Source organism: Tamandua tetradactyla, chromosome 2 (genome assembly GCF_023851605.1).
Source record: "Tamandua tetradactyla isolate mTamTet1 chromosome 2, mTamTet1.pri, whole genome shotgun sequence".
Lineage (NCBI taxonomy): Eukaryota > Metazoa > Chordata > Mammalia > Pilosa > Myrmecophagidae > Tamandua > Tamandua tetradactyla.
Window position 1 is genome coordinate 181,952,805 of NC_135328.1, and position 22,904 is coordinate 181,975,708.

Consider the following 22,904-nt stretch of genomic DNA (forward strand, 5'->3'; position numbering starts at 1 on the left):
GGAAGGATTGCTTTGCTATATGTGGTAAGGCCTCTTAAATAAGACACCTGGAGAATGGAAGCAAATCTGCAGATGCAGAAATTAGTAAAGTCTCTGAGGTGGAGGAATGACAAGGAGGCCACCGTGGTCGCATAGAGTGAGCCAGGAGAGCAGTCAAGAGGCCAGACATCATTGTCTGTGGCAGCCTCATTGGCTGTTGTGAGAACTTGGGCTGTTACTCTGAGACAGGAACCCTTGGAGGGCTCTTTGCAGAGGATCCCAGCATCCGACTTAGGGTCAAAAGCCTCCCTGAACAATTTATTGGGAGAACAGACCATGGGGCAAGAAGAGAGACAAGACCAGCGAAGTGGCTACTGCCATGATCCAGAAGAGAGATGGAGATGGTTTGGATCAGGGTGTAGGTGGTCAAGGTAGTGGAAAGTCAGATTCTGCGTGAGTTTTTAAGGTATAACCAGCAAGAGCTGCTGATTTATGGGTTGTGAGAAAAAGAAGCATCAAGAAGGGTTTCAGGAGATCCTTCCTCTCAGGTTTACCACAAGTCTTCATCTGTTGCTGGGGCTGGGGCTCGCTCTGCAGCTGGCCACCAGCCGTGGATCACTCCAGGCCCAGCAAAGGCCCAGACACGTTGGGACCCGACCCGCAGCTAGTGATCACCATGGATTTCACAAAAAAAGCCGGCACATTTGACTTGGAAGCAATGTTTGAACAAACTCGGAGACCAGCTGTGGAAAGAAGTATAGAAAACACTGGAAGCAAGAGAGAAAGAGGATGAAATGAACAGAGAAAAAGAATTAAGAAGGCAAAATGTAGATGTTGAACTAACACCTTCAGGTTCAAATGTAGCCAGAGATTGCGTGAAATCATCATCCAGGTACCTGGTTTTCTCAAAAGAATTTTATTAAACTATCGTTTTCTAGATGTTCATAACACAGTTTTAAGCACAGAACCTAATATTAAAAGCTTGTGCAATTTCTCCCATTTTAGGCAATTGTAGCTGCCCAGGGCCACAAAAAAGTCCTTTGTCACATTGTAAGACAATTTAGTTTTTCTAATGTGTTCTATTTATAGTATTAAAAATCTGTCGCTTTTGGCTTCAGAACATAATTCTATAAAGTTAGAAAGGTATTGGCTAGTTTGTAATTTTTGCCCCATTTATTTATCTTGGCATTTACATCATAATTCTGCATTTGTGATAACATTTTTTGGTCTGATCCTTTGTGGAAATGAAGAACAGGAAAAATATAAGTAGTGGTACATTATCAAGTTACTGAATTATAGGAGAAATCCACTATTAAAATTACTTTAAAGTGGGAGGGCCACGGCAGCTCACTGGCAGAGTTCTCGCCCGCCATGCTGGAGACCCAGGTTTGATTCCCAGTGTTAAAAAAAAAAAAAAAAAAAGGAAATTTACTTTAAAGTGAAGTTTAGTACTCTGTAACTTAATTCATTAATAAGAACTTTAAAATGTATGAATAGGGTTGTTCTGGTTTGCTAGCTGCTGGAATGCAATATACCAGAAACGGAATGGCTTTTAACAAAGGGAATTTAATTACTTGCTCATTTACAGTTCTAAGGCCGAGAAAATGTCCCAATTAAAACACGTCTATAGAAATGTCCAATCAAAGGCATCCAGGGAAAGATACCTGGGTTTAAGAAGGCCGACAACGTTCAACGTTTCTCTCTCAGCTGGAAGGGCACATGGCGAACATGCCGGCATCTGCTTGCTTTCATGTGGCTTTACCAAAAAGGGACTCTCTCCAAAATGTTTCCTCTTTTAAAGGATTCCAGCAAGCAACTCCACCTTCAGTGGGTGGAGACACACCTCCATGGAAATCATCTAATCAAAAGTTACCACCCACAATTGGGTGGGTCACATCTTCATGGAAACAATCAAAATGCTCCCACCCAGCAATATTGAATGAGGATCAAAGGGCATGACTTTTCTGGGGTCCACCATAAATTCAGAACAGCACAAGGGTATATAGATATCAAGTCTGAATCGGGTAATAAAAGGAATTTATTGTTACTTAGATTTATTTTTGTTGTGAAATTAATTCCATAAACTATACATTTCCTGGGGAAAATCAACCATTTGATTGACATTTCTTCTGTTTTTGGTAGAAAAAATCATAAATACACACACACACACTCACACACAAAATAAGGGCTCCAGTGCAAGCATTTGGAAAAACAGTTGCCTTTTCTCGTGATGGAAAGACTGAAGGGAGGGATGGTTGGTGGGGCATGGGAATCAAGAGTTTCTTTTTAAACATGTTGTGTTTAAGGAGACTGTTAGACATCCAAGTGGACAAGTCAAATAGGTACATGAGCCTAGAGAGGTCAAGATAGGAGATGTAACTTTGGGAGTCATCAGCATCTTGATGGTGTTCAAAACCAGGAGATTGAACATTAATAAAAATGGTGGAGGAGTCAGAAGACTGAGCCTGGCTGGAAGTGACTGTAGGATCCAGTAGAGGAGAGTGGCCTGCCACTGTGGGGTGGGGGAGGGTGGAGTGAGGAGTGCATCCTGGAAATTGATAAGGGGTTCTAGAAGGAGGGATGGAGTAGTTGTGTCAATTGCTATTGAGATGCTGAGCAAAATGAGGATCAAGAGTCAAGCTTTGGGTTTTGTAATCTGGAGATCATCAGCAATTTTGGCAGGAAATGTTTTGGTGAGGTATTGTGGGCAAAAGAGGGTGTTCAAATGAGAATGGGAGGAGAATAAGGGGTGATGGTGGGTATAGATCACTCTTTTCAGGAGTGTGAGTCTAAAGGGAACCCAAAAAAAAAAAATGAGCTGGATGGAGATGCATAGTCAAGGAGGATTACTTTCTAAGCTGGGGATAGGTCCCCATGTTGGTATGCAAGATGGTTATATTCCTTTTGTTGTTACTATGGATCTTCCAGGTCTTGTTTGGGGACTAGCCTGCGTGCAGAGAGGGAGCCTCATAGTTTAGTGGAAAGACCGTGAGCTTTATCCACATGCTGAGCTGGATGAGACACCCACATCTACCACTCCCAAGTTGTATGGCCTTCAGCAAGTTACTTAGCCTCTGAGTATGTTTCCTCACCAATAAAATGAGATAACCATCCGCACCTCCCTGGGTATTTGAGATTCTTGAGGGAATGCTCATAAAGCATTCGGCATGGTGCTTAACACATGGTAGATACTCAATGTTACAAAAAACTGTATTAGTCTGATTCTGGTTTTCCAGAAGTTTCCTCCTCAAAACATGCTAACTATATAGAGAGAGCCAACTCGGTTGAGCCCGGGAAAAGCCAGATGTTTCCAAAGGCAACCAGACCAATTAAGTGTCTATAATAGGGGTGAGTTTTTCCTGATAGGGTGGGGCTGAGGTGAGCTGTAACTGCTCCATCCATATTTTCATCAATAAGAGTTTGAGATAAAGGGACAGAGCCCATGCGAGCATTAAAGGGGATGAGAGTTGACTTCAATGGGAAAGATTTAGAAGTAGAAGGCATTGGTCTCTGCTAGCCCAGGAAGCTGGCAGAGTTCTCAGCAAAGGCAAAGGGCCTGTGTGCTCAGGGTTGTTTAGGGTGAGGTGTGGGGGTGGGGAGAGAGTACCACCAGACTTCCGTGTGAGCAGCAGACATCCCTGGCCCTGGGTCAGGCGTTGGGATACAAAAAGGAGGCTGCTAGTGAAACCTCAAGGTGCTTACCCCCCCCAGGACTCTGGGAGGTTGGGGTGGGGAGTATGCGCAAGGAATGGAAATATGCAAAGAGTATCATGAATTCCAGATCAGGGTGCTTAACTTGCCCCCCAGAGTGTAGGGTAGTCCTGGCTGTATTGCTTCCTGCCTGTGTGGTGTGGGGCAAGTCACCTCCTTTCTGTGCCTGTGGCCCCACAGAAAGGGCAGGTTGAAATGGGGACTAACTTGTAGGTACTAGTAAGACCAGCAATTCTTCCTGAGCCTCCCAAGTTTTTGATGGTGGCTACAGAGAACTTGCTAGATTGTAGCCAGTTGTACCAGGCCTTCCAAACTGCAATAGAACAGGAGATGTGGAAATGTCTCCAAGTGTTAGGTGGAAAGGATGCAAAAACATGTAATCCTCATACCAGTCAATGATCAATGCATATTTATTAAGCGGTGCTCTTTGCCAGGCACTGCTGTAGAGGGAGTGGCAGGGGTGTCTTCAGCCACGGGGCAATCTACAGACATGGAGATAAGGCCCTAGAGAAAGACCCGTCCAGGGGTCAGAGCAGAGTTCTGATCAGCAGTATTTCTTCAGGTATTTAAGCTTGAAAGCATTTCTCACCCATTATCTGATCCTTGTCACCTCCCGCAGAACCAGACAGGGCAGTTGGTATATCACTGTTTTACAGCTGAAGAACCAGGCCCAGAGAAGCTAAGGGACTTGCCTGTGTACAGCTTTTCAGTGTCAGAACCAAAACTGGAGCCCTAGGCTTCTTGTCACGTATGTGAAAGCGTTTTTGAATGGTGAGGTATGACTCCCCAGGGCAGTTACAGTCAGTTCTTAATGGAGGCTGGGTGGGGACCCCGAGGCTTCATGCTCTCCTCGCATGCCTGGGAGTCACTGGGGTGGAAGCACCCCCACCCCTCACCACACCACCCCCATTTGGAGGGTTGGTAGGTGCCCCAGGTGGAGAAGGTACTCCGGATTAGGGAGCTAACTCCAGGGCAGCATCTGAATTCCAAAAGGCTTCGGAACATTGGTGAGGGAAGGCCTTGAGAGCAGGAGAGGATATTTTGGCAGAACAGACTCCAAACCTCAAAAAACAAAGAGATGGGCTACACAAAAGTACTGTTCTGGATCACAGAGAGGCTCTGAGTCCCCAGTGAGGGCAAGGGCCCTGGGTGTGGCCGGGACGCAGGAGCCCTGCAGGCATCCTGATATCCCTAAGGCTTTGGAGCTGGAGGTGCTGGGGTGACCCTGAGCAGCTCCCTCCCGGTCCCCGGCTTCCTCTTCTGTCAACCAAGGGAGTTGCAGGCCAACTAAGGGCCTGTGTGACTCTGACACTCCATTTCTCTGTGGCTGTGAGGACACTGAGACTCCAGAGCTCAGAGACCTGGCCCAAGTCCTCCGTGAGACCCACAATGACCCCTGGGTCCTACAGAGAGAGCCCTGCAGAAGGTGGGGAGGAGGGACCAAGGCCCCAGCTTGAGAGAGGAGCCTCAGCCCTGTGGGAAACAGCACGTGCTAAGTGGCTGCCAAGGGGGGGCACCCTGTCCACCCACAGACACTGGTTAGCTTAACAGATCTCCCAACCCCAGGAAGTAGATGTTCCATTCAGAGGGGAGGAAACCGAGGCTCTCAAACCAACATCTTATGGCTGCCCCCACCCCCTCCCAACCTGTTGCTTTCCAACAGCAAGTGTGGTGGAAAGAACATGGTGCTAGAGCCGCTCACGTCTGTGTGGGAAACCCTCCCCTGCCACCGCCTAGCTTGGGATAAGTTCCCTTGCTCAGCCTCAGTTTCCTTATCTGAAAAGAGGTCTGCCCACCTTAAAGGGTTGCCTTGAGGATGAGATGAATTCATGCACAGAAGCACCTGGGCCACAGGAGTCTCATGCATTCCTGTCTCCTCTCCTTAGTTGGCTCCTGCAGCCTCTCCAGCTCACCTTGATCATACTGCATTGTCATTGTCTGTGGTAGATGAAAGACTTGAATGCGGGACTGACTTTTCCACTATTTTCTAGACCTCATTTGCTTTTTGGGACCCGGAAGCCATCCCAGGAAACAGGTCTATGTGTACATTATATATCCACGTGGCTCTGGCCTTCCCAGCACTGAGGGAACTCAGAGGGGACCAGTAGGTAGAACTGGGGGACAGCAGGCCAAACAGCGCCCACCCCTGACCCCTCAGAGGGCCGGCCGGAGCTACAGGCCATACCACGGGCCCACGCCTTGGGCGGGCACACAGGGCTGCCATTGTCTGCTCAGTGCCTGGCACTCTCTCGTTTGCATAGCCACGTGAAGAATGTGAAGGGGCGGGCTGGGGGCTTGTCCATGCAGAGGGGGAACGGCTATGGGGGAGGAAGCCTGGCCCAGCTCCTCAGCAGGACCCTGTCCTCCCTTAGTGCAGTCCTGGAGCAGCGGGTGGTTCATTGAGGATGGAGGGGGCAGCCCAGGGGACTGGCAGGAGTGGGAGCAGGGCTGTGACATTCCTGCTGCACCCACGCCAGGAGCCCATGGGGCTGAACGTGAGGGGATTGCTAATGAGGTCGAGGAGAGTTAAACATTCCCCTGTTCCTGGGGGGCTGAGCTGGAACAGGAGAGAGAAAGGGGAGGTGGGGACGTTCAGAGGGGGCAGTCTGGCAGAGGCCCCAACTCCTCACCAGGCTGTTCTGGAGCTGGGGGCTGGGGGCTGGGGCCATGGTCCCAGCAGGAGCTACTAAACCATCCAGCAAGGGGATTAGCAGGACTGAGCAATTCGCCTTCAGGCAGATACAAGAAGATTGGTGCTGTCTCCCCACCTCCCTGCCAGGCTCCTTGCTGGCTGGCAGCCAGCTCTGGCCCAGCCTTGCATGGGGCCCTCTTCTGCACCCCTCCCCGCCCAGATACCTGATCTCAAGTGGACCCCAACTACATATTCCTGGTTTGGCTCCCTATTCCTGATACACATGCCTGCAGTGTCTTGTATCGCAATCCCCTCCCCAGTCCAGTCTCTACACATCTAACCTCAGTTCCCTTGCCAAAAAGTTCTCCTTGGTGTCTAATTCTACTCTTACCTGCTGGAAACTGGAATCCCATTTTCTTTCTGTCTGTCCTCAAGTCGGAAGATGGAAAACTCCAAGGGTCAGATAAGCCTTGCATGAGCAAAGTCCACCATATCAGGGCCGGTACTTGGGTAGGGATTATGAGAAATTTAGGGCATTTGAGTCAGATTCCTGAAAGGGTTTCCTTGGGTGGAAAGGCGCTGAGGGCAAGCAGGGTCACCCCTCCCCAACCCCTCCCTCTTCTCTCCCTGCAGGGTGGAGGAAGGGGCAGGGGCACCCACCTGGGCCACGGGCCCCACCTTCCACCCTCAGGGGACTGGGCACGGCTTTGCGGCAGACCCAGCCCCGGTTCAGGCTGTGGATGTGGGCGGGCCCCTGGCCTTTGCCAGCCCCTGAGCCTCCCCCTGCATTCTGGAGCCTGAAGCTGCTGCCTGGGCTGCTGAGGCTGCCGCTGCTACCTCTCCTTCTCTGCCTCTGATCCCCAGCCGCCCTGCTCACGTGGCCATGACCCTGGTCCCTCCAGGGACCCTCGCCCAGCTCTGAGTCCCGGGAGCGCGGGCCCCTCCTCTGGGCCATGGCCACCTCAGGCCTCCAGCTCCTGGGCTACTTCCTGGCCCTGGGGGGCTGGGTGGGCATCATCGCCAGCACGGCCCTGCCGCAGTGGAAGCAGTCCTCCTACGCCGGCGACGCCATCATCACCGCCGTGGGCCTCTATGAGGGTCTCTGGATGTCCTGCGCCGCCCAGAGCACCGGCCAGGTGCAGTGCAAGCTCTACGACTCGCTGCTAGCCCTGGAAGGTAGGCCCCCGGCTGGGGCAGGGGGGCGGTGGGGAGGCCGGGAGCCAGCTTTCCCTGCGGTCTCCCACAGGCACTGGGCTCCTCTCTCCAGCCTCACGACTGCCCCTTGTGTGCCTGCAAAAAAGCCCCCACAGCGGGCAGGGGCTCAGGGTTTGGCAGGAAGGATCCCGCATCCAGCTCTGCCACTGTAACCTTGACCAAGGCACTGACCCCTTTGCGTCCTGCCATCCTCATCTGTAAAGGGAGCATGGGAGGCTTCACTGAGCTGTGGGCCTGGCACGCAGGATACTCAGCAAAGACCCTTCCCTCCACCCTCCCATACCCCATATACAGATGCACCCTTGCACACATACCCGTACATGCCAGCCCTGTCCCCTGGGTGCAGGCACCTCTTTCCCTGGCATGTGGAGTTGAGACTGGCCGGTGGGCTTGTAAACAGACACCTAAGCAGCCTCTAACCTGGCATGGAGGGACCGATCCCCCACCCCCAACAGTTCTGCCAAGGTCCCCACAGGCAGCCCGAGCTGGGTCCAGGTCACACGGCCACGGGCAGGGCTTTGGGCCTCCCTCAGGGAGCCAGCTGATGTGAGCTGCCCCACGGGGCCCAGGGCTGACCCACGCACCCACGGAGAGGCAGGCATAAGGCGTGGTAAGCAGGAAGGGCGTGACTGTCAGAATGGCAGGTGGGGGAGGGTCAGCCTCAGCTGGGCTGGGCCTTGACATGCTCAGCTCTTCCTTCTGCTGAAGCCAGAAGGGCCCCAGGAGAGCTGACCCAGCTTCCTGGGAGAGGTGGGCTAGGCTTGACAGGAGTCACGGGAGAGAGAGCAAGAGAGAGAAGTCAAGTCCCCTTACCCGCCCACCCATAACACCCTGCAGGTGGGGGTAAAAATGGGGTTAACTATGAAGGGGATGCACCCCAACACGGTCATTGCACCCCCTCCAAGCCCTGGCTCGTCCTCGCTGTCTCCTTGCACCTGCGGGCAGGTGGACTGACCCCTGGCCCCGCTCCTGTCAAGCTCCTCCCATTTGGCAGCTCCTCCCATGCCAGCTCCATCTCCTGAGGCACCCCGTGCCCACGCGCCCACCCGCAGGGAAAGGAAGTAGGCGCCCACTCAGCGGCAGCCCCTCCCGCCCACCCCCAGGTCACATCCAGTCGGCGCGGGCGCTCATGGTGGCAGCTGTGCTCCTAGGCTTCGTGGCCATGATCCTCAGTGTCATCGGCATGAAGTGCACGCGCGTCGGAGACAGCGACCCCATCGCCAAGGGCCGCGTGGCCATCTCAGGCGGAGTCCTCTTCCTCCTGGCAGGCGAGTGCCCCTGATGCCTCCACTGTCTTCCATGGCAGGCAGCCCCAGCCCCGGGGGGGCCAGGGGCCCGCCAGCTGAGCACCCCCTCGTTTGTCCTCAGGCCTCTGCACGCTGACTGCCGTCTCATGGTACGCCACCCTGGTGACCCAGGAATTCTTCAACCCCAGCACACCTGTCAATGCCAGGTGAGCGCCAGACGGCTCGGGTCAGGGAGCAGGCTGGGCCTCCCTGCTGCACCTCCTCAGGGACCACTGGCCTTTGCACAGCCGTCGTCTAAAAGCTGGGCCCAGTGCTGTCCACTGGGTTGGGAAGAAGGGGAAGGAGCCCGGGTGCTGTCCTTGAGGAGCTCTGAGCAGGGAGCTGGGCAGGGTGTGGCCAGGCCTCCGAAGGCACAGAAGGAACCAGAAGCAGCAAGGACTCCGCTTACTGGGGTGGCGAGAAGTGAAGAGCTGTGTGTGGGTCTGGGTTTAAATCCCAGCTCTGCACTTAGGCTGTGTGACCTGGGCAAGTTGCTTAATCTTTCTGGGTCTGGTTTCTTCCTTATTAAACTGGAGATACACCCTGAGGACCCAGCTCACAGGCTGGTTGTGAGGGTTAGAGGAGGAATTAAGCACAGCCAGGGCCATGGAAAATGCCCCAGAAGCCGTAGTCGCTGTTACTTCTGCTGGTGGCGGCAGCTCTGGAGTGGCTTCCAGCAGCGGGGGCAGTTATTTTGGTCAGGGGGAGGGGGCTGGAGAGGTAATGAGGGCAGAACACTAGAGGGCCTTGCAGCCACAGGAAGAATCCGGTTCTGCAGATTCTTCCTGTGTGGCTGCTGCAGAAGTCTCGGTGAAGGCTTGGGGCCAAGGAAGTAGCAGTGGAGATGGAAGGAAGAGTGCAGGTTTGGAGATATTTGGGAGAGAGAGTGGTCAGGATTTGTAAGGCTGAGGCATGGCTGTAGAATAGTAGCTCTGGGAAGAGTCTGAGGCCTGCTATCTCCTCCCTCCCTTCTCAGCCCTGCCAGGAGAGAGGAGAGGGCAGTCTTGATCCCAGACTTCTCAGTGGGCCCCGGGGCCTGGGGTTGGGGGGAGAGGATGAGAAAAGATGCCTGGGTTGCTGCAGTCCAGAGGGCTTCCTGGAGGAGACAGAAGTGTGGCAAGGGAAGGAAAAGGAGACTTTGGTGTATAAGGCTTGTTTCCTGGAGCTAGTGACTCAGACACACACCCCACCAAGCAAGGGGCAGCTCCAGGCCCAGCAATGCCAGATTGGAACTTGTCCTTTTAGCCCTTCAACACACCCTGTGGTGCCCCAGGAACATATATGAATCAGATGCCATGTAGGTGCTCCCCAGGAAGCCATACAAGCAAGGAAATGAGTGACCTTCTGGGGAGAGCAGTGCCAGTGGGGTGAGCTTAGGAGGCAGGGTAAGCACAGGGGATGGGGTGATGGGAGGGAGGGGACATTTCAAGGAAAGCCCCAAGAGAAGTTGACATTTGAACTAAATCCTGAAGGTGGACAAAGCTCAGCAGACACAGAAGAGGGGAACACTCCAGGAGGAAGGGGTATCTGGGGCAAAGGCACAGGACGGGACATTGTGGGCTGAGATGCCAGCAGCTAATGGAGAACCCAGAGAGCCAGGCTCTCTGCTGGCTTTCTCCAGAGGGCATCAGGGAGCCGTGGCTGGGGGCTCTGAGACCCAGAAGAAACTGAAAGAGCATGCCAGGGGGTCGCTCGGCTTCTCCCCCTACACACACCTCATGGGTCCCTCCTGTGCCCCCTCCACTGGCCCGAGGAGGAGATGGGCCGAGAGAGGGGCAGGGGCCGGCCCGAGGTGGCACAGAGCAGGGACGAGAGCTCAGCCCGCCAGCCTCCAGGCCCACCGTGGGCCTGGGTCACCCTGAGTGGTGTTGCTTTGTTGGTGGGGGGGGGGGGACGGAGGAAGGAGGGACTCGGGAAGCTTGTGAGGCCCCTACCTCTAGGTCCTCACACCCTGCCCTTCCTCTGCCAGGGCTTGGAGACCCATGGGTGGGGAGCAGGGCCTGGGGTGGGGAGCACTAGCCTGAGGGGGAGAGGGCCGGGCTGAGGCAGGGCCAGGGGTGCCTCCCTTCAGGGCAGGCCTGCCTGATGGCTTCATCCCTGCCCCCTTCAGGTACGAATTTGGCCCTGCGCTGTTTGTGGGCTGGGCCTCTGCCGGCCTGGCCATACTGGGGGGCTCCTTCCTCTGCTGCACGTGCCCGGAGCCTGAGAGAGCCAACAGCAGCCCACAGCCCTACCGGCCCGGACCCTCGGCTGCCGCCCGAGAGTATGTCTGAGCCCCGTCTGCCCCAGCCGGCCAGCCCAGGGGCCACTCACCCAGCGCTCCAGCCGGCCCCTGCAGCATCCTGGGCAGGAGCCAGAGGGGCACCAGGTGTCCCCCGAGCCCAGTCTGGGGCGCTGAGCTGTTTGTCCCCAACATAGGCACCCACCCAGACACTCCGAGAGACCCCCAGAGGCAGAGGCTCAGCCCACGGGGGCACATGCACGCCCTGGGGCAGGCACACAGCCCCATCTGCACAGCCTCACAGCACCCGTGTGTTACACATGCACACACACACGCACACAGGCTCACTCGTGTGAGCCCAGCGACCTCTCTCACCTGCCCTGGGGATCCAATAGTGAACAGGGCACTCAGCACCCTGTGGCACTCATCCCGCTGGCTCCTCATGGCAATGCCACGAAGGAGGCGGTGCAGGGAGGATGGACGTCCTGACACCCGAGGAAACAGAGGTCAGAGAGACCAGGAGACACGTCCCTGAATTCTCCCACTTCAGGTTAGAGGCAGCACACCCAGTATGCCCAGCGCTGCCCAGACACCCACACAGATAGCAGGTGCAGCTCACATCAGCCCCACCCCGCCAAGGAACAGGTCGGGCAGGACAGGACCCGGATCCACCCAAGCAGCCAGGCCCTCCGTCCGGGCCTCTACTCCGCAGTCCCTGCTGCTCATCCCACTAACCAGCTCTCTCTCTTTTGACTTTCAGACCAGTTGTTAAGTTGTCCGCCTCTGCCAAGGGCCCCCTGGGTGTGTAATGTTCGGGTCCCCAGCCCGGCTCTGTTCCCTGCCATCCCTAGGCTGTTTGGTATTTGTGGAAAGAGAAGCAAGCATCCAGCCTGAGTGTGGTGTCATTTGGTCTGTCCCCGGCGTGGCCAGGGTGGGGCTTGGTTCAGAGGGGTCAGAGCTGGTTCTGGGGCCCTTGGGCATAAAGACAGGAAGATGGATACCCAGGGTGGGTCACACGACACATGCAAGAAAGAACTCAGGGCTCCTGCCCAGGCAACCTCCCCAGCCTGACCAGGGCCTGTAGGATGGGAGATCCCGCCCACGAAGAGGCTGTCCCTGAGGTCCCCCAGGTGCTGGGAGCAGGCCCCAGAGTCAGGGGCTCCTGGCCTGAAGAGAGACTCAGCCTGGCCCCGGTCTGCCCCTGGGAGCTCTGCTGAGAGAAGATATAGTCCTGGGGGTCCCTCCCAGGAGACGCTGGGGATGAGAGTCGGGGCAAGGGGACATCATGCAGGAGCTCGCTAAGTGGAGAAGGGAATAGGGGAAGGACACGAGGACCTTTCAGGCATTAGGACTGTCCTAAGCAAGATCTGAAGCCCCCAGGTCTGTGTCCTGGCCCCCAAACCTGCCCCTTGCTTCCATACCCACGACAACTGCTCTCCAGTCTGCAGAAGCCCCAGCTACATCCAAGCCCTGGAGCCAGAATAGGAAAGGATGCCTGAGACCAAGCTCTGTCCTGCACCGAGAAAAGAGTTATCAGAGCTGGAAGGGCTCTGGTCTTGAACTCCAGGCACCACCCCTCTTGGTATAGAAGAAGGGAAGTCCCTATAGGGGAGGGAAAATTAACCTCAGTCTCCCAAGGACAGAATGGGCTGGCCTCTCCCCCCACGTGCAGGTCTCTCCCCAGTCCCAGACATCTGACCCTGTGGTGCTCTCTGGCCGCTTCCCTATCTCGCTCCCATGTGTACAAACAACCTTCTGGAGAGATTGTCCATATTAGTCCCTCCACCCATGCCTCCATGTCCTCTCCTCAGCCTACTCCATTCTGGCTTCTTCCACCACCTCTCAGGACACATCTCTCACCCAGTCACCACATCCCAAGACACAGCTCAGCCTCCTACCTCTGAGAGATGAAGTGACCGCAATCAAGGCAGGGGAGGTGACTGCCACACTCCAGCAGGGTTTGGGGATAGGAGGAGAGAAACAAGCAGTAGGGAGCTCCTGTAGGATTATCCACTTGGGACTTTGGCCTGGCAGCCACTGCATATCCACAGGCTCTTCAGGGGTGGCCATTTGGAACAGGCAGTCTGGCCTCTGGCCACTGGAGTTTGGTCCTGGGGTGGGTACCATACCCAGAATAGCTCTGTCAGAGCACTACCCCTAGAATTGCAAACAGGAATAAAAAGAGTCTCACTGGGTGCCTGACGTGACAATGCAGTGGTTCTCAACCCTGAAATCACCTTAGATCACCTGGGACCCTGATGCCCAGGCTCTACCCCAGAGACCCTGACCTAATTGGCCCAGGGTGGATCTGGTATCTCAGTTTATGTAGGCTCCCTGGTGACTGCAAATCATGGTCAGCACTGAGACCTTAGGGCCACATTTCCTGGCCACTCAGGGTCTGCAGAGGGAAGAAAGGGCCTAGCAGAAGACAGATGAGGAGAGAAGAGATTGACAAGGAAGCCCCATATCATTCCGGCCTTCCCTGGGACCAGGCTTGTGCTATGAGATGCCCACATCCTTCCAATAAATTTTCCTTTCCACTTAAACAGTTTTGAGTTTGATTTCTGTCACACAATTCAAAAAGCCCAACTAGCACATAATTAGGAATCTGGAAATCAGGCAGTGCAGTGACAGCTTCTGCACCGCGGTGCTGGGGTGCCAGCCCAGGAGGACCCACCTCCCCACCTCCCCACCTCAGGTCAGGCGTTTGGTCACGGAGCAGGTGGCCAGGCAACCCTGTGTTGGCTCTTAAGGTTCAGGGTCCACCGGAGGCTTGGGACTTGGTAGAAAAATATCAGGATGGAATGTGTTGTCTACTTCCTGTAGATTTTTCAGCGACAGGCTGCAGGAGGCAAGCTCCACCCAAGTGGGTGGTCCCCAGCACAGCAAAGCAAGCTTCCATGTTGCTCCTTAGTTAAGGAAAGCCCTTCCTGCCTGTGGCCAGTGATTGGAGACCCTGAGTGGCAGAATACCACGTTCCTTGTTGAGCTATGCAGGTCGATTACTGCACAGATGAAAAAAAAAATAGTGGGTGCCCAGCCATGGAAGATGTCTGGGAGAAGCTAGAGTAGTTTAGGAAGCCTAATTCCCCTGAAACAACTCCAACTGTGCCTCGATTTCTTAGTCTCTCTCCCCGCCTCCTGCAACCCCCACATTGCATGAGCCCTTTCAAATGGCTACATCAAGGTCACCTGGGCTGCCAAGCACAGGGCTGGCCAGTTTTCCAGTCTCACGGCCAGGCTATGCTTTACTGTCCCGGCCTCAAGGCTCGAGGACTTGGCAGACACCCAGGAAGGTGGGGCTCCGACTCAAAAGGGCAGGATTCTAAACCTTTCGCCTTTGTTTTTTAGCAAACAGCATTCTCCAGGAATGAAATTGGCAGTCCACAAAATGTGGTTCTAGGAGGAATATACCTATGTGCTGAATCTCTAAAGAAAGCCCCAGAGCCAGGTAATGCAGCAGCAAATGGTTTTTAGCTAAGGAAAAGCTGACCAGGGAAGTCACCTATGGCCTGGGAAGAGGGTCGAAAACTGTTTTTGCATCTGAGAAGTTGGCGTATGGGCTGACTGTTAGATGATGGTAAGGAATTTGTGTTAATTTTGTGTGATAATGAAATGGTTGTTTTTAAATGAAGTCCTTATCTAGTTAGAAGCCCACGCTGAAATGACACCATAACTGCATTTGCTTTAAAATACTCTAAGAAGGGCAGGCAAGGATGCTTGCCTGCCATGCCAGAGGACCCAGGTTCGATTCCCGGTGCCTGCCCATGTGAAAAAAAATAAATAAATAAAAAATACTCTAAGAAGAAGTTCAGGGACAAAGAATGTTATAAAATAAGATGGGCAAAATACCAATTTAGGGATTCACTTTTCTGTTTGTGTATATGTTTGCAAATGAAAAAGTTTAAAATGCCTCTAAGATTTGCTGGCTGGATCACTGAATGCACTCCATCTCCCCCCACCCGCCCCCGACCAGTGGATTAAGGATGATAAATCCTTCAGAGAATTGCTACTTAAAGTGCAGTCCTCAGCAGCAGTCACCTCACCAAGAAACTTGTTAGAAATGCAGAATCCCAGGCTCTATCCCAGACCTAATGAGTCAGATTCTGTATTTTAATGAGTTCTCCAGGGGATTCATACACAAATCGAAGTTTGAGAAACACCGGTCTAAGCTAGGGAGAATTGCGTGGTTCTCCTTTTTTTCTAAATTAGATTTTCAACCGAGCGTATGCTGTTTACATCCACTATTTGTATATTGGATATATTAAAAGTGGTTCCATTTATGATTAAAAAAATTATTTTGGTACCATATATACAACATGCAATTCCCATTTTAACCACTTTCAAGTAGGCAATTAACAGCATTAATTACATTCAAAATATTGTGCCATATTGACACCATTCATTAACAAAACTTCTCCAATACCTCAAATAGAAATTTTAACCCCATTAAGCATTCATACTCTATTCCCTTGCCCCAGGTAACCTCTAATCTGCTTTCTGTCTCTATAAATTGGCATTTTCTGGTTATTTCATATAAATAAAATCATAGAATTTTTGTTCTTTTGTGTCTGGCTTATTTCAATCCAGAAGTAACATGATGAAATTTAAAGGTTCATCCATGTTGTAGAATATGTCAGAACCATTCCTTTTTATAGCTGAATAATATTACATTGTTTATATACACCACATTTTGTTGATCCATTCATCTGTTGATGGACACTTGGGTTGCTTCTACCTTTTAGCTATTGTGAATAATGCTGCTGAGAACTTTGGTGTACAAATATCTGTTCAAGTTCCACCTTTTCAATTCTTTTAAATATAGACTTAGAAGTCAGATTGCCGGGTCATAAGGTAGTGTTGTGTTAAACTTTTTGAGGAATCGCCAAACTGTTTCCACAGTGGCTGCATGACTTGACATTCCCAGCAATAAGGTTCAAGGGTTCCTATTTCTCCACATCCTTGCCAGCACATATTTTCCATTTGTTTAAAATAATACCCACTCAAGTGGGTGTGAGGTGGTATCTCATTGAGTCATTTTTTTTTTATTTCTCTTAGCCTTTAAAAAAAGCCACTTTAGAGCAGGTTTACAGAAAAATCATGCAGAAAGTACAGAATTCCCATATTCATTGTGGTTCTGATTTGCATTTCCCTAACGAATAATAATGTTGAGCATCTTTTCATGTACCTATTGGCCATTTGTATACCTTTTTTTAAGAGAAACATCTATGCAACTCCTATTTTAGTTTCCTAAGCTGCTCAAGCAAATATTATGAAATGGGTTGGCTTATTAGTGTACAGTATTGAGGCCAGGAAAATGTCCAAATCAAGGTATCATCAAGGTGATGATTTTTCCCTGAAGGCTGTGGCATTCTAGGGCTGGCTGCCCTGAGGTCCTTAGCTTGTCACATGGCAAGGCAAATGGTGATGTTTCCTCGTCTCCCCCTTCTTTTCCGGGTTTAACTTCTTGCCTCATTTGGGGCTCTCTCTCTCATTTGAATTTATTTGTTGTTGTTTTTTTCCTCATTAAACTTTGTTTTAATGGGTCTCAAAATTCTGTGACAGATTTTTGGTTGCTTTTTCCATTTAAAAAGTACTGATTTTAAAAATGAATAACTTAAAACTTCCACACAAAAACAGTCCACAAAACATCCCTTTCCTTCTGAAGGTTTTATGATGCATTGTTATCATTCACCAGTCTTTTACTATTAAACTTAAATGGCCAATTGAGGCAAACAGTTCTGAGACCGTTCTTCCACCACTGATTAAAACCGGGGTGGCAAATGTTATGGGTAATACTCATTTAGCTTTCTGAGCTTTCCGGGCAGGCTTGGTGACCTTGCCAGCTCCAGCAGCCTTCCTGTCCACTGCCTTGATTGACACCCACAGCAATTGTCTGTCTCATGTCACAAACAGCAAAACAACCCAGAGGAGGATAGTCAGAGAAACTCATGGGCTTGCCAGGAACCATATCAACGATGGTAGCATCACCACATTTCAGAAATTTCAGGCCATCTTCCAGCTTCTTGCCAGAACAGCGATCAGTCGTCTCCTTCAGCTCAGCAAATTTGCAAGCAATGTGAGCTGGGTGACAATCCAGCACAGGGGCACTGCCAGCACTGATCTGGCCTGGGTGGTCAGGATAATCATCTGACCAGTGAAGCCAGCTGCTTCCACTGGTGGGTCATTTTTGCTGTCACCAGCCACATTGCCATGAAGAACATCTTTTACAGACAAGTTCTTGAAATTGAAGCCCACACTGTCCCCAGGAAGAGCTTCACTCAAAGCTTCATGGTGCATTTCAACAGACTTTACTTCAGTTGGAACATTGACTGGAGCAAAGGTGACCACCATGCCTGGTTTGAGAACACCAGTCTCCATTTGGCCCATAGGCACGGTACCAACACCACGAATTTTGTAGACATCCTGAAGAGACAGATGCAAGGGCTTGTCAGTTGGATGAGTGGATGGCAGGATACAATCCTGAGCTTCAATCAGCGTGTTCCACTGTCATTGCCGTCCTTATGGGTGACTTTCCATCCCTTGAACCAAGGCATATTAGCACTTGGCTCCTGCATGTGGTCACCGTTCCAACCAGAAATTGGCCAAATGCTACCGTGTCAGGGTAATGTAGGTGCTGGCTTCCTTAACGATTTCCTCCTATCTCTTCTGAGTGTAAGGTTGTTCAGTGGAATCCATTTTGTTAACACCAACTATTAATTGTTTTACACCCAGTGTGTAAGCCAGAAGGGCATGCTCTTGGGTCTACCCATTCTTGGATATACCAGCTTCAAATTCACCAACACCAGCAGCAAAAAATCAGGACAGCACAGTCAGCCTGAGATGTACCTGTGATCAAGTTTTTAATAAAGTCTGTATGTTCTGGGGCATCAATGGTGGTCACATAATACTTGCTGGTCTCAAATTTCCACAGGGAGATATCAATGGTGATACCATGCTCAAATTCAGCTTTTAGTTTGTCCAAGACCCAGGCAAGTTTGAAGGACCCCTTTCCCATCTCAGCAGCCTCCTTCTAAAATTTTTCAATGGTTCTTTTGTCCATTCCACCACATTTGTAAATCAGATGGCCAGTTGTGGTGGATTTGCCCAAATCTATGTGTCCAATAACGATATTGATATGAGTCTTTTCCTTTCCCATTTTGGCTTAAGATGTAGTGATGGTTTTCACGACACCTGTGCTCTGGTGGCAAAACTGTTGCAAAAATGCTAAACTCATATTTTTTAAAGGACTCCAGTAATGGGATTAAGACCCATCTTGATCTGGCTGGGCCACACACATCTTAACTGAAGTAACTTCATCAAAAGATTCTTACAATGGGCTTACATCCACAGGAATGGATTAGATTTAAGAACACGTTTTTCTAAGGTACATACAGGTTCAAACTACTATAACTCCTTTGTCCGTTTTTAAATTGGGTTGTTCACATTTTTGTTGTTGAGTTGTATGAGTCCCTTATATACTCTAGATATTAAACGCTTAGTGGATATGGGGTTTCCAAATATTTTCTTCCATTCTATGGGTGGTCTCCTCACTTTTTTGATATTGTTCTTTGATGTACCACTGTTTCTAATTTTGATAAAGCCCAGTTTATATTATTTTTCATTTTTTGCAAATGTTTTGGGGTTAAAGTCTAAGAATCCATTGCCTAATACAAGGTCCTGAAGATATTTCCTATGTTTTCCTCTAAAAGTTTATAGTTTTAGGTTTTATATTTATGTTGTTGAATTAATTTTGAGTTAATTTTTGTTTGTGTTTTTTTGTTTTCATTTTTTTGCATGCAGATTTCCAGTTTTCCCAGTACCATTTGTTGAAAAGACTATTCTTTCCTCATTAAGTGGACTTAGCACCCTTGTTTTAAAATCAATTGGCTATAGATGTGTGAGTTTATTTCTGAATTCTCAATTCTATGCCATTGTAGGCTATATGTCTTTGTGCTAGAATAACACTGTTTTTTTCATCTTATTTGGCTGTAGTTTCATTTTTCATAACTGAGTTATAATACCTTCATAGTAATGAATAGGGGGTGTTCCAACTCAGCTCTTGAAGGCCTGGGGTCAGCACAGCCCCAAGACCAAAGACCATATTAGGCACTAAGTGAGACATGAGTTTTATTAGGATTTATGAAAAAGAGAAGATTTTTCCCTGTGGTGGCCATCTGGAAAAAATGGAAATCAGTGCTCACTCCACAAAGGCAGGGGGTACAAAGGGCAGCTTATAAGGATTTAGGATAAGGAAATTCCATGGGTATGAGAACAGAGTTTCAGTAGGGTCTCATGACACAGGGTATTGGAGATTTGTTATTAGCGTATTTGGGGAGAGGCGTTTTAATGTTGTATAAGATAAGCAGTTTACAATTACATCTGTTCATTCTTTCCTCCTTGAGAAGGTCTGTTGACCTTTAACTTCTGCCCTGGTCATGTCAGCAGCTACATGCAGCAACTTACTTTCAATACAGAGGGGGGAAGCCAGGGCCTTGGGTGTCCACAGGTGGCCAATAAGCATGGGTATCAAGTCATTGGGCACACTGATACCTGAGATTGTCAGAAGGAAGATTAAAATTTTTAGATCTAGTGGGAAAGAAGCCCATGTTAGGAGATATGGGGAGAAGCAAAGAGAAATAGGGCAGGTCTAGTTTGCTCAAAATCACACTATCATATAAAAAGCCTCTAGTGAACTCTTAGCTAAAAATGATTTCTTGACCCCATATCTAGAGATTCAGATTTAAATGGTCTGAAGTTAGCTTTGGGCATCAGTATACTCAGGTGATTCTAACATATGGCTAGAGAGGAGAAGGATAATTGATCTGCTAGAACCTCAGGTAATCGACATAGAGATGTCCCAAGTTTTGACTCCTTCATAAAAGAGGCTAAATATCAGTCATAGTTGGAATTTTCATTCATCTCTCAATAGTACATTGTGAATAATCATGCTCTTTTTCACTCTGTTTCAATATTCCTTTTTATCATTTCCTTTTTGTTTAGGACACTTCCTTTAGTTCTTATTTTAGGATAGGTCTGCTGGTGACAAATAATCTTAGTTACCCTTCAATTGAGAATGTAACCAAGAAGTTAGGAATTAGGTGTTGATTATGATTTCTGAATCAGTATGTAGACATTTCTTTTTACTTTTTGGCATATTAGAATAAACAAAGGGAAATGCCTGCAATCTCTAAATTGTAATCCATCTGCCTTGATCACTGATAATGATTGTATGACTAAATAGCCTTTATCTTGTGATTATAAAAACCTTGTGACTGACACCCACTTGTACCCCTCTTATCCTGTTTTTTGACTTTAGAGTCTTATGAGCCCTAAAGACAGTCTCTAATGTCTGTTAATGAAGGGCCATGGGTCAGCCCAGAACTAATTCACCCTAATTCCAGAATTATCTTGATAGGCAGAAGTGGATCTAACCAAAACTGGCCCGCTTGACATAGGCAGTAGCTTAAACTTTAACCTATAAGTGACTGTCCTGGTCAGCTTCATGTGTCAACTTGGGCAAGTGGTGGTTCCTGTTTGTCTGGTTGGGCAAGTGCTGGCCTGTCTGCTGCAATGAGGACATTTCATAGAATTAGATCATGATCACGTCAGCTGCATTCATAGTTGATTCCATTTGTAATCAGCCAAGGGGCGTGTCTTCTGCAATGAGTGATGCTCAATCTAATCACTGGAAGCCTTTTAAGGAGGATTCAGAGGAGACAGCCTCTCTTCCTGCTTCGGCTGGCGAGCCTCTCCTGTGAAGTTCGTCCAGACCCTCCATCAGAATCGTCGGCTTCACAGCCTATCTTGTGGATTTTGGACTCTGCATTCCACGGTCACGTGAGACACTTTTATACATTTTGTATTTGCGAGTGTTCCCCATTGATTCTGTTTCTCTAGAGAACCCTAACTAATACAGAGACCTACATCTCATTTTAATACTGAAAATCACACTCATCATCATATTAAAGTTACCATTTTCTTACATACATTCTTTGACTAAGCAAGTAATCAATCTGTTCATGCTTAATAATTAGATCATCTCTAACATCATCATCTTGAGCCATTGTGCCCATTTTCCTAAAACCTGCCCATCTTTTAATAGTATAAGACAATAGTATAAGACTGGAGTTTGAGGGGGCAGATTTTTAGGCTGATAGGCCTGCTTTGCATTTAGCAAAACACTCTTTCTCTTTGAAACCCCACTGTCTCAGGAATTAGTCATTTGAGCACATCAGGCAGAGAACCCACAACTTTTGGTAATTATCAATTTGGCAACCACAAAGGGAAGAAGGAATAAGTCTGACATGCCCAAAGTTCTAGAGTCCTGGAAAGACAGTTAAACGTGGTAATTGAGTTTTGCAGCCGTAGACTCTTAGCCCACAGGCCCTGCAGCAGGTTTTTCTCTGCTCTGCCAGCACCCCAGACCCTCAGCACCTTAAAAAGCTTCAAAGAGAGAAACAGTTTCCAGTTCCAAATCTGGACATCAGATTGGGTGAGTGGCTCATTAAGGCAGAAGTGGGTCAGGAAGTCAGTATGGATGTACAAGGCCCCTGGACCTGAATCCAGAATGATTCCCTTCTGATCTCTACCTATCTCTGTTTTAGAGCACAATTCTGTACAGGATTCAAGCTCCTGACCTGAGTTTGTCTGTTGAGTATACTCCTAGAAAATAAGTAATCCAATAGTTAATTGGTATTTAATGAAATTAAGTGTATAATGCCTGTTTAATTGTTAATTGGTGTGTTCAGTCTTGTTAGTAATTGGTGTGTTCTTAAATATATATTAAGTGTTAACTGTTTGTTTAAACTTGTTGGTGTGTATTGCATTGTATCATTCAAGTGTTCCTATTAGGTTACTGACTATAGAAGTTCTTTAAAATGTGAAATTTTAATTCAGTAGCACCCCTGAATATAGTCTCTTGTGTTATATTTTGAAAAACTGGTAAGATTTTAGTCATGAGCCTATGATAAAAACAACAAAAAATAGTTTATTACTGTAACAAAGTCTGGCCTCAATATGACTTAGAATCAGGAAAGAAATGGCCTGAAAATTGTTCTATAGAAAAAAACACTATTAGAATAAGAGTGTAAAAGAGAGCAGAAATGAGATGGGATAATGTATATTCAAGCCTTTATCTGTCCCAGTCAAAAGTATATTTCTGCGTTTCTGATATTTGTGCAATTTTCTTTCTGTGTCTGTCCATTTGTTCAATGTATATTTTCATACCTTTGGATGGTAATAGCAAGTTTACAAAGAAATTAAGGAGCTCTAGTCACATTGCTTAAAGATAAATAAGCACTTTTATATACACATATAAAGTAGTACTCTTGGAGTCCCAGGGAAAAAGGAAAACAACTTTAGGTAACAGGATTCTAGGCATTAGTATTTGTAACAACTGTAAGCAAACCTGGACATTGGAAAGGAACCATGGCCTTGAATTTTTTGAAAATAGCAAGAGGGTGGCCTCAGGAAATGGCAAAGACTTTTCTAATTGTCTGGGTCACATCTTTAAGTGAAACAGCTCTAATAATTGAAAACAATTAAAAGAAGAGTATAAGCTCTCTCTCAGCCAACAGGGCAAGTGAAATCACCGCCCTCTCCACCTCTACGTGGGACTTGACTCCTAGGAATGTAAACCTTCCTGGCAATGTGGGACAGAAATCCTAGGATGATCTGGGACTCAGCATCAAGGGATTGAGTAAACCTTCTCGACCAAAAGAGGGAAGAGAGAAATGAGACAAAATAAATTGTTAGTGGCTGAGAGATTCCAAACAGAGCCAAGAGGTTATCCTGGAGGTTATTCTTACACATTATATAGATATCCCCTTTTTAGTTTATGGTGTATTGGCGTGGCTAGA

The 22,904-nt window shown here is 49.0% G+C and overlaps 1 protein-coding gene and 1 pseudogene across 1 annotated transcript; one reads left to right on the forward strand and one right to left on the reverse strand.

Annotated features, from left to right (window-relative positions):
* Positions 1-7,073: 7,073 nt before the first annotated feature.
* On the forward strand, positions 7,074-13,590 carry CLDN19 (claudin 19). Its single transcript, XM_077137087.1, has 5 exons — positions 7,074-7,498; positions 8,641-8,805; positions 8,906-8,990; positions 10,934-11,086; positions 11,805-13,590. Exons 1-5 carry the CDS (start codon positions 7,276-7,278, stop codon positions 11,851-11,853), a joined length of 675 nt encoding a protein of 224 aa, XP_076993202.1. The 5' UTR covers positions 7,074-7,275; the 3' UTR covers positions 11,854-13,590.
* Positions 13,591-16,842: 3,252 nt separating this feature from the next.
* LOC143663368 (elongation factor 1-alpha 1 pseudogene) lies at positions 16,843-18,236 on the reverse strand (annotated as a pseudogene).
* Positions 18,237-22,904: the final 4,668 nt, after the last annotated feature.

Excerpts from the sequence above, each read along its gene's own strand:
- CLDN19 (XM_077137087.1), top strand. The coding sequence starts at position 7,276 with ATGGCCACCTCAGGCCTCCAGCTCCTGGGCTACTTCCTGGCCCTGGGG. Across the intron at positions 8,806-8,905 it reads AGTCCTCTTCCTCCTGGCAG|GCCTCTGCACGCTGACTGCC; the intron begins GCGAGTGCCCCT and ends GTTTGTCCTCAG. Across the intron at positions 8,991-10,933 it reads AGCACACCTGTCAATGCCAG|GTACGAATTTGGCCCTGCGC; the intron begins GTGAGCGCCAGA and ends TGCCCCCTTCAG.